The sequence below is a fragment of the Somniosus microcephalus genome, unplaced genomic scaffold (genome assembly GCF_052327205.1).
Source record: "Somniosus microcephalus isolate GS21.2 unplaced genomic scaffold, FLI_Smic_1.0 unresolved_chr4, whole genome shotgun sequence".
Lineage (NCBI taxonomy): Eukaryota > Metazoa > Chordata > Chondrichthyes > Squaliformes > Somniosidae > Somniosus > Somniosus microcephalus.
In genome coordinates, this window is record NW_028225182.1 from 53,906,579 (window position 1) to 53,919,773 (window position 13,195).

General features: G+C 63.1%; 1 protein-coding gene and 1 long non-coding RNA gene across 2 annotated transcripts in view; one reads left to right on the forward strand and one right to left on the reverse strand.

Annotated features, from left to right (window-relative positions):
• The window catches only part of LOC147091115 (solute carrier family 35 member G3-like), a 30,395-nt gene extending 29,656 nt beyond the window's left edge, over window positions 1–739 (reverse strand). The window contains exon 1 of the mRNA XM_085977583.1: window positions 650–739. Coding sequence (XP_085833709.1) covers window positions 650–739 — 90 coding nt within the window. The remainder of the gene's footprint in view (window positions 1–649) is intronic.
• LOC147091116 (uncharacterized) overlaps window positions 703–13,195 on the forward strand; it is a 62,305-nt gene continuing 49,812 nt past the window's right edge. Inside the window, exons 1-2 of the long non-coding RNA XR_015075376.1 lie at window positions 703–787; window positions 1,968–2,111. This is a non-coding gene — a long non-coding RNA (uncharacterized LOC147091116). The remainder of the gene's footprint in view (window positions 788–1,967; window positions 2,112–13,195) is intronic.

The following is a 13,195-nucleotide window of genomic DNA, read 5'->3' on the forward strand; positions in this document are numbered from 1 at the left end:
CACCGAGGCGACTTTCCACTTGTTTACAAAAAAAAAATAAAAATGGACGGGGTCCGTGTGGAATAGACCATTCGAAGCTTTCCTTGCCCTGTGTTGTTGGGCCTCTTTCTCCTCTCTCTCTCTGTGGCCTACTCGATTTGCAAAGCATTGGAAAGGAGGAGGAGAGCGAGACAGCTTTAAGAGCCTGTCTCGCAGAGAGTCGTGTGTGTGTGTTTATATCCCTTCGCTCTCTCTGCCTTGCCTTTTTTCGCTGAGCTTTTGAGTGCGACAGGATTCTTCAAATTCTGCGTGTGTGCCAGACTGCAGCCTCCAGTACAATGCTTGGCAGCGATCAGACATTGGCTGGTGGAAGCTAGCAAGGAGGGAGGGAGCGAGAGAGAGGGAGAGGGGAGGAAGGAGCTTGCTTACAGGCTCGCTATTCACACAGCAAGAAAGTAATTAGGGCCTCGCCATTTGGTATATTACAAAAACACACACAGACGCACGCACTGAAAACAATCTTCACTGTCTCAATCTCTCCCCCCACCCCCCTCCTCTCTCTCTCTCTCTCTCGCTCTCTCTCTGGATTTCAATCCGCCTCGATTATTTTCTCTCTCTCTCTCTCTCTCTCTCTCGCTCTCTCAACAAAGTTACCAACATCAGCACAGACCTTGATGATGTCACGGGGAGAGTGAACACGCAAGTGCAGAGACACTGCCAGAACCTTAGTATGAGAAGGATAGGGGAGAGCAGCCTCCATATTGTGGTGCCAGACAGCCACGGACTTTGCCGGCCGGACAAGATGCAGGTGAGACCAGCGCGGGGGACGTGCCGGGTGAGCAGGGAGGGAGCGGTGGGCGTAGAGGCGGTGGGTGGGCGGGTGGCGGGGGGGGGGGCTGCAATCTCGCTGCGCCGGGTAATATATTAAAAAAAAAATGATATATATATATCTAGTCTTTAAAGAATCGTCTTGGGTCTGTTTGTCCGTTAGACTGGTATGAAATTGGGGGACGGGCGGCGGGGGGGGCGCGGGCGGGGGCAGTAAGGCTTTGCCAGTCTAAGGGCATTGCGATGACTCTCTCTCTCCTCCCAAACGCACACAGTTTTACTCGGTCCTGCTTTAGCAAAGCAGAGTAACTGCGCGGACCCGTCGAGCTCGAAGGAAGGGAAACATTTCTCTCTTTTCGAAAACATACACACATACACACACAAGGCTGCTCATCTGATGACGCTCTGGTGTTTTGGCCATGGTGAGTTCTCTGGATCACCGCTCCCCCCCCTCCTCTCCCCTCCCCTCCCCTCCCCTCTCTGCCCTCCAAGCAAACTCTCCACAGCCCTGTTTCCATTTGTCAATGTTGGGGTACATATCTAGTCGGGGGGGGGGGGGCGGGGGGCGGGAGGAGGGGGTGCGGGGGGAGAGGTTGCGGGTTTGAATTGAGCAGGGCGAGGGATTCGGGGTGCGGGGGGTGGGTTATACGATTACTGTTGATAAGGCGTGCAGTCATGTGATTGAGTGCCGTGGCAAGGGGGGGGGGGGTGAAAAAATAAATAGCTCTCTTTCCCAGCAGCGGATTTTGTTTTTCTGTCTTTTTATTTTTAATCCGTGCGTCAGGCCCGAGGTTCTGAGCGCGGAAGGAGCAGGGCGAGCGGGCGAGACGGGCACTCTACGGACCCGCGCGCCCCCCCGTGTTTCGAGAGCAGGGCAGAGGCCAAGGGGGTGCGGGGAGCGAGAGGGGGTAAGTGGAGGGGAGGAGGAGTGGGGGTTGGTGGAAAGAGACACCGCACATCCGGGCTCTCCCTGTCCAAACTTAAACAGACAGGCCGGCCGTTTTTTTTAAATTTCCGATGCTCGCTCACTCACTGGCGCCGCGCGTGGCCTAGCGCCAACGGAACAAAGATGCTGCATTCTCGGACTAACTGTGTGTGTCTCTCTCTCTCTCTCTCTCTCCCTCTCCCTGTCTGTCTCCTTTCCTCCTGTTCCCGCACAGGCTCCGTTCGGTATGTCGCCTCAGCTGCCTGGGCCATTCTGAAACCGAGACGCCGCCCGGGGATCGCAGATTTGATAAAACCTCCGCGCGTGCGCGTGCACGCAGACACAGCGGACCGCTCGACCTCGCGACCCCTTTCACAAGGTAAGGCTGGTTTCTCTTCTCGCTGCTAGTGGAACCTGTCGGTGGTTGGTTGGTCGGGGGGTGGGCAAGGGGGTGTTACTCTCGGCACGTCTTGTATTTTCCATCGCGAGGCTCTCTCGCTTCCCAGCAGCTCGGCTTCGAACCGCTCCGCGCTCCCTTTTTGGTTTTTTTTGTGGCGCATGTTGGCGGTCGTGCCGGCTGATTAAAAAAACGAAGGACCGATTGGGAGATTCGAACAGGCAGTGAGAACTCTGCCGGATCCTGACTCGAAAGTGCCACACCCCACCGCCGCCGGGCCCAGGTGGGGATGGTGGCGGTCAGGCCGGGTATGTCAGCTTGCCATGAGGCCTTGTCGCTCCTGGCTGAAGGAGGGAGGAGCGGTGCGGCGGTGGGGTGGCGGGGGGGGAACCGGTCAGGATTGGCTGGGCGTGAGAAGAGGGGCGGCGGCGATGCCTCCTGCAGTCGAATAGCCGGTGGCTGGGGCTCGCGCCGAAAGGAAATCTCGCTTGGGCGAGGCATGGAGAGGACGGGAGCAGCCGGTGGGATTGTATACCGCAGCACGTGCCAGGAAGCGGGAGGGAAATGGGGTGGGGGAGGGGATTAAACAGCGGAAGGACAGCTTGAGTGATTCAGCGAGATCCATTAGTGTGTTCCCTTCACCTCTCATTAATGACTGGAGTCACATAATATAAGCGTCACCATGTGTTAATGGACTATTGATGTCATTCCATTCTGGGATTCAGCACTCAGAGGGCTGTCACTGCCTAGAAACGCAACATTTCTCCGATTGTTTCTGACCTCTGTTTGTTCTCATCCAGCTCTTCCTGGTCAAGCTCCAGCCAGGCGTGCGCACAGAGTAACGTCCCAGAACCTATTAATCCCGGTTAACTACAGAAGGTCGTGGGTTCGAGCCCCCACTCCAGAGACTTGAGCCCCATAATCGAGGCCGACACTCCCCAGTGCCAGTACTGAGGGAGCGCCGCACTGTCGGAGCGCAGTACTGAGGGAGTGCCGCACTGTCGGAGGGGCATTACTGAGGGAGCGCCGCACTGTCAGAGGGGCAGTACTGAGGGAGCGCCGCACTGTCAGAGGGGCAGTACTGAGGGAGCGCCGCACTGTTGGAGGGGCAGTACTGAGGGAGCGCCGCACTGTTGGAGGGGCAGTACTGAGGGAGCGCCGCACTGTCGGAGGGGCAGTACTGAGGGAGTGCCGCACTGTCGGAGGGGCATTACTGAGGGAGCGCCGCACTGTCAGAGGGGCAGTACTGAGGGAGCGCCGCACTGTCAGAGGGGCAGTACTGAGGGAGCGCCGCACTGTCAGAGGGGCAGTACTGAGGGAGCGCCGCACTGTTGGAGGGGCAGTACTGAGGGAGCACCGCACTGTCGGAGGGGCAGTACTGAGGGAGCGCCGCACTGTCGGAAGGGCAGTACTGAGGGAGCGCCGCACTGTCGGAGGGGCAGTACTGAGGGAGCGCCGCACTGTCGGAGGAGCAGTACTGAGGGAGCGCCGCACTGTCGGAGAGGCAATACTGAGGGAGCGCCGCACTGTCGGAGGGGCAGTACTGAGGGAGCGCCGCACAGTCAGAGGGGCAGTACTGAGGGAGCGCCGCACTGTCGGAGGGGCAGTACTGAGGGAGCGCCGCACTGTCGGAGGGGCAGTACTGAGGGAGCACCGCACTGTCGGAGGGGCAGTACTGAGGGAGCGCCGCACTGTCGGAGGGGCAGTACTGAGGGAGCGCTGCACTGTCAGAGGGGCAGAACTGAGGGAGTGCCGCACTGTTGGAGTGGCAGTACTGAGGGAGCGCTGCACTGTCGGAGGGGCAGTACTGAGGGTGTGCTGCACTGCCGGAGGGCCAGTACTGAGGGAGCGTCGCACTGTCGGAGGGGCAGCACTGAGGGCGTGCCGCACTGTCGGAGGGGCATTACTGAGGGAGCGCCGCACTGTCGGAGGGGCAGTACTGAGGGAGCGCTGCACTGTCGGACGGCCAGTACTGAGGGAGCGCCGCACTGTTGCAGGGGCAATACTTAGGGCGTGCTGCTCTATCGGAGGGGCATTACTGAGGGAGCGTTGCACTGTTGGACGGGCAATACTGAGGGAGCGCTGCAGTCGGAGGGGCAGTACTGAAACGTGCTGCACTGTCGGAGGGCCAGTACTGAGGGAGCGCCGCACTGTCAGAGGGGCAGTACTGAGGGAGCGCCGCACTGTCGGAGGAGCAGTACTGAGGGAGCGCCGCACTGTCGGAGAGGCAATACCGAGGGAGCGCCGCACTGTTGGAGGGGCAGTACTGAGGGAGCGCCGCACAGTCAGAGGGGCAGTACTGAGGGAGCGCCGCACTTTCGGAGGGGCAGTACTGAGGGAGCGCCGCACTGTCGGAGGGGCAGTACTGAGGGAGCGCCGCACTGTCGGAGGGGCAGTACTGAGGGAGCGCCGCACTGTCAGAGGGGCAGTACTGAGGGAGTGCCGCACTGTTGGAGTGGCAGTACTGAGGGAGAGCTGCACTGTCGGAGGGGCAGTACTGAGGGTGTGCTGCACTGCCGGAGGGCCAGTACTGAGGGAGCGTCGCACTGTCGGAGGGGCAGCACTGAGGGCGTGCCGCACTGTCGGAGGGGCATTACTGAGGGAGCGCTGCACTGTCGGACGGCCAGTACTGAGGGAGCGCCGCACTGTTGCAGGGGCAATACTTAGGGCGTGCTGCTCTATCGGAGGGGCATTACTGAGGGAGCGCTGCACTGTTGGACGGGCAATACTGAGGGAGCGATGCACAGTCGGAGGGGCAGTACTGAAACGTGCTGCACTGTCGGAGGGCCAGTACTGAGGGAGCGCCGCACTGTCAGAGGGGCAGTACTGAGGGAGCGCTGCACTGTCGGAGGGGCAGTACTGAGGGAGTGCTGCACTGTCGGAGGGGCAGCACTGAGGGAGCGCTGCACTGCTGGAGGGGCAGTACTGAGGGAGTGCCGCACTGTCGGACGGGCAATACTGAGGGAGCGCCGCACTGTCAGAGGGACAGTACTGAGGGAGCGCTGCACTGTTGGAGGGGCAGTACTGAGGGAGTGCCGCACTGTCGGAGGGGCAGTATTGAGGGAGAGCTGCACTGTTGGAGGGGCAGTACTGAGGGAGTGCCGCACTGTCGGAGGGACAGTACTGAGGGAGCGCCGCACTGTCGGAGGGGCAGTACTGAGGGAGTGCCGCACTGTCGGAGGGGCAGTACTGAGGGAGCACAGCACTGTCGGAGGGGAAGTACTGAGGGAGCACCGCACTGTCGGAGGGGCAGTACTGAGGGAGCGCCGCACTGTCTGAGGGTCAATACTGAGGGAGCACCACACTGTCGGAGGGGAAGTACTGAGGGAGCGCCGCACTGTCGGAGGGGCATTACCGAGGGAGCGCCGCACTGTCGGAGGGGCAGTACTGAGGGAGTGCCGTACTGTCGGAGGGGCAGTACCGAGAGAGCGCCGCACTGACGGAGGGGCAGTACCAAGGGAGCTCTGCAGTGTTGGAGGGGCAGTACTGAGGGAGCGCTGCACTGTCGGAGGGGCAGTACTTAGGGAGCGCCGCACTGTCGGAGAGGCAGTACTGAGGGAGCGCCGCACTGTCGGATGGTCAGTACTGAGGGTGCGCCGCATTGTCGGATAGGGCAGTACTGAGGGAACGCCGCACTGTCGGAGAAGCAGTACTGAGGGAGCGCCGCTCTGTCAGAGGGGCAGTACTGCGGCAGCGCCGCACTGTCAGAGGTGCAGTACTGAGGGAGCGCCTCACTGTCGGAGGGGCAGTACTGAGGGAGTGCCGCACTGTCGGAGGGGCAGTACTGCGGGAGCGTCGCACTGTCGGAGGGGCAGTACTGAGGGCGTGCCGCAATGTCGGAGGGCCAGTACTGAGGGAGCGTCGCACTGTCGGAGGGGTAGTACTGAGGGCGTGCCGCACTGTCGGGTGGGCATTACTGAGGGAGCGCCGCACTGTTGGGGTGGCAGTACTGAGGCAGCGCTGCACTGTCGGAGGGGCAGTACTGAGGGCGTGCTGCACTGTCAGAGGATCAGTACTGAGGGAGCACTGCACTGTTGGAGCGGCAGTACTGAGGAAGCGCTGCACTGTCGGAGGGGCAGTATTGAGGGCGTGCTGCACTGTCAGAGGGGCAGTACTGAGGGAGTGCCGCACTGTCAGAGGGGCAGTGCTGAGGGAGCGCCGCACTGTCGGAGGGGCAGTATTGAGGGAGTGCCGCACTGTCGGAGGGGCAGTACTGAGGGAGCGCCGCACTGTCGGAGGGGCAGTACTGAGGGAGCGCCGCACTGTCGGAGGGGCAGTACTGAGGGAGCGCCGCACTGTCGGAGGGGCAGTACTGAGGGAGCGCCGCACTGTTGGAGGGGCAGTACTGAGGGTGTGCTGCACTGCCGGAGGGCCAGTACTGAGGGAGCGTCGCACTGTCGGAGGGGCAGCACTGAGGGCGTGCCGCACTGTCGGAGGGGCATTACTGAGGGAGCGCTGCACTGTCGGACGGCCAGTACTGAGGGAGCGCCGCACTGTTGCAGGGGCAATACTTAGGGCGTGCTGCTCTATCGGAGGGGCATTACTGAGGGAGCGCTGCACTGTTGGACGGGCAATACTGAGGGAGCGATGCACAGTCGGAGGGGCAGTACTGAAACGTGCTGCACAGTCGGAGGGCCAGTACTGAGGGAGCGTCGCACTGTCGGAGGGGTAGTACTGAGGGTGTGCCGCACTGTCGGGTGGGCATTACTGAGGGAGCGCCGCACTGTTGGGGTGGCAGTACTGAGGCAGCGCTGCACTGTCGGAGGAGCAGTACTGAGGGCGTGCTGCACTGTCGGAGGGCCAGTACTGAGGGAGCGCCGCACTGTCAGAGGATCAGTACTGAGGGAGCACTGCACTGTTGGAGCGGCAGTACTGAGGAAGCGCTGCACTGTCGGAGGGGCAGTATTGAGGGCGTGCTGCACTGTCAGAGGGGCAGTACTGAGGGAGTGCCGCACTGTCAGAGGGGCAGTACTGAGGGAGCGCTGCACTGTCGGAGGGGCAGTACTGAGGGAGTGCTGCACTGTCGGAGGGGCAGTACTGAGGGAGCGCTGCACTGCTGGAGGGGCAGTACTGAGGGAGTGCCGCACTGTCGGACGGGCAATACTGAGGGAGCGCCGCACTGTCAGAGGGACAGTACTGAGGGAGCGCTGCACTGTTGGAGGGGCAGTACTGAGGGAGTGCCGCACTGTCGGAGGGGCAGTATTGAGGGAGAGCTGCACTGTTGGAGGGGCAGTGCTGAGGGAATGCCGCACTGTCGGAGGGACAGTACTGAGGGAGCGCCGCACTGTCGGAGGGGCAGTACTGAGGGAGTGCCGCACTGTCGGAGGGGCAGTACTGAGGGAGCACAGCACTGTCGGAGGGGAAGTACTGAGGGAGCACCGCACTGTCGGAGGGGCAGTACTGAGGGAGCACCACACTGTCGGAGGGGAAGTACTGAGGGAGCGCCGCACTGTCGGAGGGGCATTACCGAGGGAGCGCCGCACTGTCGGAGGGGCAGTACTGAGGGAGGGCCGTACTGTCGGAGGGGCAGTACCGAGAGAGCGCCGCACTGACGGAGGGGCAGTACCAAGGGAGCTCTGCAGTGTCGGAGGGGCAGTACTGAGGGAGCGCTGCACTGTCGGAGGGGCAGTACTGAGGGAGCGCCGCACTGTCGGAGAGGCAGTACTGAGGGAGCGCCGCACTGTCGGATGGTCAGTACTGAGGGTGCGCCGCATTGTCGGATAGGGCAGTACTGAGGGAATGCCGCACTGTCGGAGAAGCAGTACTGAGGGAGCGCCGCTCTGTCAGAGGGGCAGTACTGCGGCAGCGCCGCACTGGCAGAGGTGCAGTACTGAGGGAGCGCCTCACTGTCGGAGGGGTAGTACTGAGGGAGTGCCGCACTGTCGGAGGGGCAGTACTGCGGGAGCGTCGCACTGTCGGAGGGGCAGTACTGAGGGCGTGCCGCAATGTCGGAGGGGCATTACTGAGGGAGCGCCGCACTGTTGGAGTGGCAGTACTGAGGGAGCGCTGCACTGTCGGAGGGGCAGTACTGAGGGTGTGCTGCACTGTCGGAGGGCCAGTACTGAGGGAGCGTCGCACTGTCGGAGGGGTAGTACTGAGGGTGTGCCGCACTGTCGGGTGGGCATTACTGAGGGAGCGCCGCACTGTTGGGGTGGCAGTACTGAGGCAGCGCTGCACTGTCGGAGGAGCAGTACTGAGGGCGTGCTGCACTGTCGGAGGGCCAGTACTGAGGGAGCGCCGCACTGTCAGAGGATCAGTACTGAGGGAGCACTGCACTGTTGGAGCGGCAGTACTGAGGAAGCGCTGCACTGTCGGAGGGGCAGTATTGAGGGCGTGCTGCACTGTCAGAGGGGCAGTACTGAGGGAGTGCCGCACTCTCAGAGGGGCAGTGCTGAGGGAGCGCCGCACTGTCGGAGGGGCAGTACTGAGGGCATGCCGCACTGTCGGAGGGGCATTACTGAGGGAGCACCGCACTGTCAGAGGGGCAGTACTGAGGGAGCGCTACACTGTCGGAGGGGCAGTACTGAGGGTGTGCTGCACTGTCGGAGGGCCAGTACTGAGGGAGCGCTGCACTGTCGGAGGGCCAGTACTGAGGGAGCGTCGCACTGTCGGAGGGGCAGCACTGAGGGTGTGCCGCACTGTCGGAGGGGCATTACTGAGGGAGCGCCGCACTGTTGGAGTGGCATTACTGAGGCAGCGCTGCACTGTCGGAGGGGCAGTACTGAGGGCGTGCTGCACTGTCGGAGGGCCAGTAATGAGGGAGCGCCGCACTGTCAGAGGGGCAGTACTGAGGGAGTGCTACACTGTCGGAGGGGCAGTACTGAGGGAGAGCTGCACTGTCGGAGGGGCAGTACTGAGGGAGCGCTGCACTGTCTGAGGGGCAGTACTGAGGGAGTGCCGCACTGTCGGAGGGGCAGTATTGAGGGAGGGCTGCACTGTCGGAGGGGCAGTACTGAGGCAGTGCCGCACTGTCGGAGGGGCAGTACTGAGGGAGCACTGCACTGTCGGAGGGGCAGTACTGAGGGAGCGCAGCACTGTCGGAGGGGCAGTACCGAGGGAGCGCCGCACTGAAGGAGGGGCAGTACCGAGGGAGTGCTGCACTGTTGGAGGGGCAGTAGTGAGGGAGCGCCGTACTGTCGGAGGGGCAGTACTGAGGGAGCGCCGCACTGTCAGAGGGGCAGTACTGAGGGAGTGCTGCACTGTTGGAGTGGCAGTACTGAGGGAGCGCTGCACTGTCGGACGGGCAGTACTGAGGGTGTGCTGCACTGCCGGAGGGCCAGCACTGAGGGAGCGTCGCACTGGCGGAGGGGCAGCACTGAGGGCGTGCCGCACTGTCGGAGGGGCATTACTGAGGGAGCGCTGCACTGTCGGAGTGGCAGTACTGAGGGAGCGCTGCACTGTCGGACGGCCAGTACTGAGGGAGCGCCGCACTGTTGCAGGGGCAATACTTAGGGCGTGCTGCTCTATCGGAGGGGCATTACTGAGGGAGCACTGCACTGTTGGACGGGCAATACTGAGGGAGCGCTGCACAGTCGGAGAGGCAGTACTGAGGGAGCGCCGCACTGTCAGAGGGGCAGTACTGAGGGAGCGCCGCACTGTCAGAGGGGCAGTACTGAGGGAGCGCCGCACTGTCGGAGGGGCAGTACTGAGGGAGCACCGCACTGTCGGAGGGGCAGTACTGAGGGAGCGCCGCACTGTCGGAGGGGCAGTACTGAGGGAGCGCCGCACTGTCGGAGGGGCAGTACTGAGGGAGCGCCGCACTGTCAGAGGAGCAGTACTGAGGGAGCGCCGCACTGTCGGAGAGGCAATACCGAGGGAGCGCCGCACTGTCGGAGGGGCAGTACTGAGGGAGCGCCGCACAGTCAGAGGGGCAGTACTGAGGGAGCGCCGCACTGTCGGAGGGGCAGTACTGAGGGAGCGCCGCACTGTCGGAGGGGCAGTACTGAGGGAGCGCCGCACTGTCAGAGGGGCAGTACTGAGGGAGTGCCGCACTGTTGGAGTGGCAGTACTGAGGGAGAGCTGCACTGTCGGAGGGGCAGTACTGAGGGTGTGCTGCACTGCCGGAGGGCCAGTACTGAGGGAGCATCGCACTGTCGGAGGGGCAGCACTGAGGGCATGCCGCACTGTCGGAGGGGCATTACTGAGGGAGCGCCGCACTGTTGGAGGGGCAATACTGAGGGAGCGCTGCACTGTCGGACGGCCAGTACTGAGGGAGCGCCGCACTGTTGCAGGAGCAATACTTAGGGCGTGCTGCTCTATCGGAGGGGCATTACTGAGGGAGCGCTGCACTGTTGGACGGGCAATACTGAGGGAGCGCTGCACAGTCGGAGGGTCAGTACTGAGGGAGTGCCGCACTGTCGGATGGGCAATACTGAGGGAGCGCCGCACTGTCAGAGGGACAGTACTGAGGGAGCGCTGCACTGTTGGAGGGGCAGTACTGAGGGTGTGCTGCACTGCCGGAGGGCCAGCACTGAGGGAGCGTCGCACTGGCGGAGGGGCAGCACTGAGGGCGTGCCGCACTGTCGGAGGGGCATTACTGAGGGAGCGCCGCACTGTCGGAGTGGCAGTACTGAGGGAGCGCTGCACTGTCGGACGGCCAGTACTGAGGGAGCGCCGCACTGTTGCAGGGGCAATACTTAGGGCGTGCTGCTCTATCGGAGGGGCATTACTGAGGGAGCACTGCACTGTTGGACGGGCAATACTGAGGGAGCGCTGCACAGTCGGAGGGGCAGTACTGAGGGAGCGCCGCACTGTCAGAGGGGCAGTACTGAGGGAGCGCCGCACTGTCAGAGGGGCAGTACTGAGGGAGCGCCGCACTGTCGGAGGGGCAGTACTGAGGGAGCACCGCACTGTCGGAGGGGCAGTACTGAGGGAGCGCCGCACTGTCGGAGGGGCAGTACTGAGGGAGCGCCGCACTGTCGGAGGGGCAGTACTGAGGGAGCGCCGCACTGTCAGAGGAGCAGTACTGAGGGAGCGCCGCACTGTCGGAGAGGCAATACCGAGGGAGCGCCGCACTGTCGGAGGGGCAGTACTGAGGGAGCGCCGCACAGTCAGAGGGGCATTACTGAGGGAGCGCCGCACTGTCGGAGGGGCAGTACTGAGGGAGCGCCGCACTGTCGGAGGGGCAGTACTGAGGGAGCGCCGCACTGTCAGAGGGGCAGTACTGAGGGAGTGCCGCACTGTTGGAGTGGCAGTACTGAGGGAGAGCTGCACTGTCGGAGGGGCAGTACTGAGGGTGTGCTGCACTGCCGGAGGGCCAGTACTGAGGGAGCGTCGCACTGTCGGAGGGGCAGCACTGAGGGCGTGCCGCACTGTCGGAGGGGCATTACTGAGGAAGCGCCGCACTGTTGGAGGGGCAATACTGAGGGAGCGCTGCACTGTCGGACGGCCAGTACTGAGGGAGCGCCGCACTGTTGCAGGAGCAATACTTAGGGCGTGCTGCTCTATCGGAGGGGCATTACTGAGGGAGCGCTGCACTGTTGGACGGGCAATACTGAGGGAGCGCTGCACAGTCGGAGGGTCAGTACTGAGGGAGTGCCGCAGTGTCGGATGGGCAATACTGAGGGAGCGCCGCACTGTCAGAGGGACAGTACTGAGGGAGCGCTGCACTGTTGGAGGGGCAGTACTGAGGGAGCGCCGCACTGTCAGAGGGACAGTACTGAGGGAGCGCTGCACTGTTGGAGGGGCAGTACTGAGGGAGCGCCGCACTGTCGGAGGGGCAGTACTGAGGGAGTGCCGCACTGTCGGAGGGGCAGTACCGAGGGAGCACAGCACTGTCGGAGGGGAAGTACTGACGGAGCACCGCACTGTCGGAGGGGCAGTGCTGAGGGAGCACCACCCTGTCGGAGGGGAAGTACTGAGGGAGCGCCGCACTGTCGGAGGGGCATTACCGAGGGAGCGCCGCACTGTCGGAGGGGCAGTACTGAGGGAGTGCCGTACTGTCGGAGGGGCAGTACCAAGAGAGCGCTGCACTGTCGGAGAGGCAGCAGTGAGGGAGCGCCACACTGTTGGAGAGGCAGTACTGAGGGAGCGCCGCACTGTCGGATGGTCAGTACTGAGGGTGCGCCGCTCTGTCGGAGGGGCAGTACTGCGGCAGCGCCGCACTGTCAGAGGTGCAGTACTGAGGGAGCGCCTCACTGTCGGAGGGGCAGTACTGAGGGAGTGCCGCACTGTCAGAGGGGCAGTACTGCGAGAGCGTTGCACTGTCGGAGGGGCAGTACTGAGGGCGTGCCGCACTGTCGGAGGGGCATTACTGAGGGAGCGCCGCACTGTTGGAGTGGCAGTACTGAGGGAGCGCTGCACTGTCGGAGGGGCAGTACTGAGGGTGTGCGGCACTGTCGGAGGGCCAGTACTGAGGGAGCGTCGCACTGTCGGAGGGGTAGTACTGAGGGCGTGCCGCACTGTCGGGTGGGCATTACTGAGGGAGCGCCGCACTGTTGGGGTGGCAGTACTGAGGCAGCGCTGCACTGGCGGAGGGGCAGTACTGAGGGCGTGCTGCACTGTCAGAGGGCCAGTAATGAGGGAGCGCCGCGCTGTCAAAGGGGCAGTACTGAGGGAGTGCTACACTGTCGCAGGGGCAGTACTGAGGGAGAGCTGCTCTGTCGGAGGGGCAGTACTGAGGGAGCGCTGCACTGTCTGAGGGGCAGTACTGAGGGAGTGCCGCACTGTCGGAGGGGCAGTATTGAGGGAGGGCTGCACTGTCGGAGGGGCAGTACTGAGGAAGTGCCGCACTGTCGGAGGGGCAGTACTGAGGGAGCACTGCACTGTCAGAGGGGCAGTAATGAGGGAGCGCAGCACTGTCGGAGGGGCAGTACCGAGGGAGCGCCGCACTGTTGGGGGGCAGTATTGAGGGAGCGCTGTACTGTCGGAGGGGCAGTACCGAAGGAGCGCCGCACTGTCGGAGGGGCAGTATCGAGGGAGTGCTTCACTGTTGGAGGGGCAGTAGTGAGGGAGCGCCGTACTGTCGGAGGGGCAGTACTGAGGGAGCGCCGCACTGTCGGAGGGGCAGTACTGAGGGAGCGCCGCACTGTCGGATGGTCAGTACTGAGGGAGCGCCGCACTGTCGG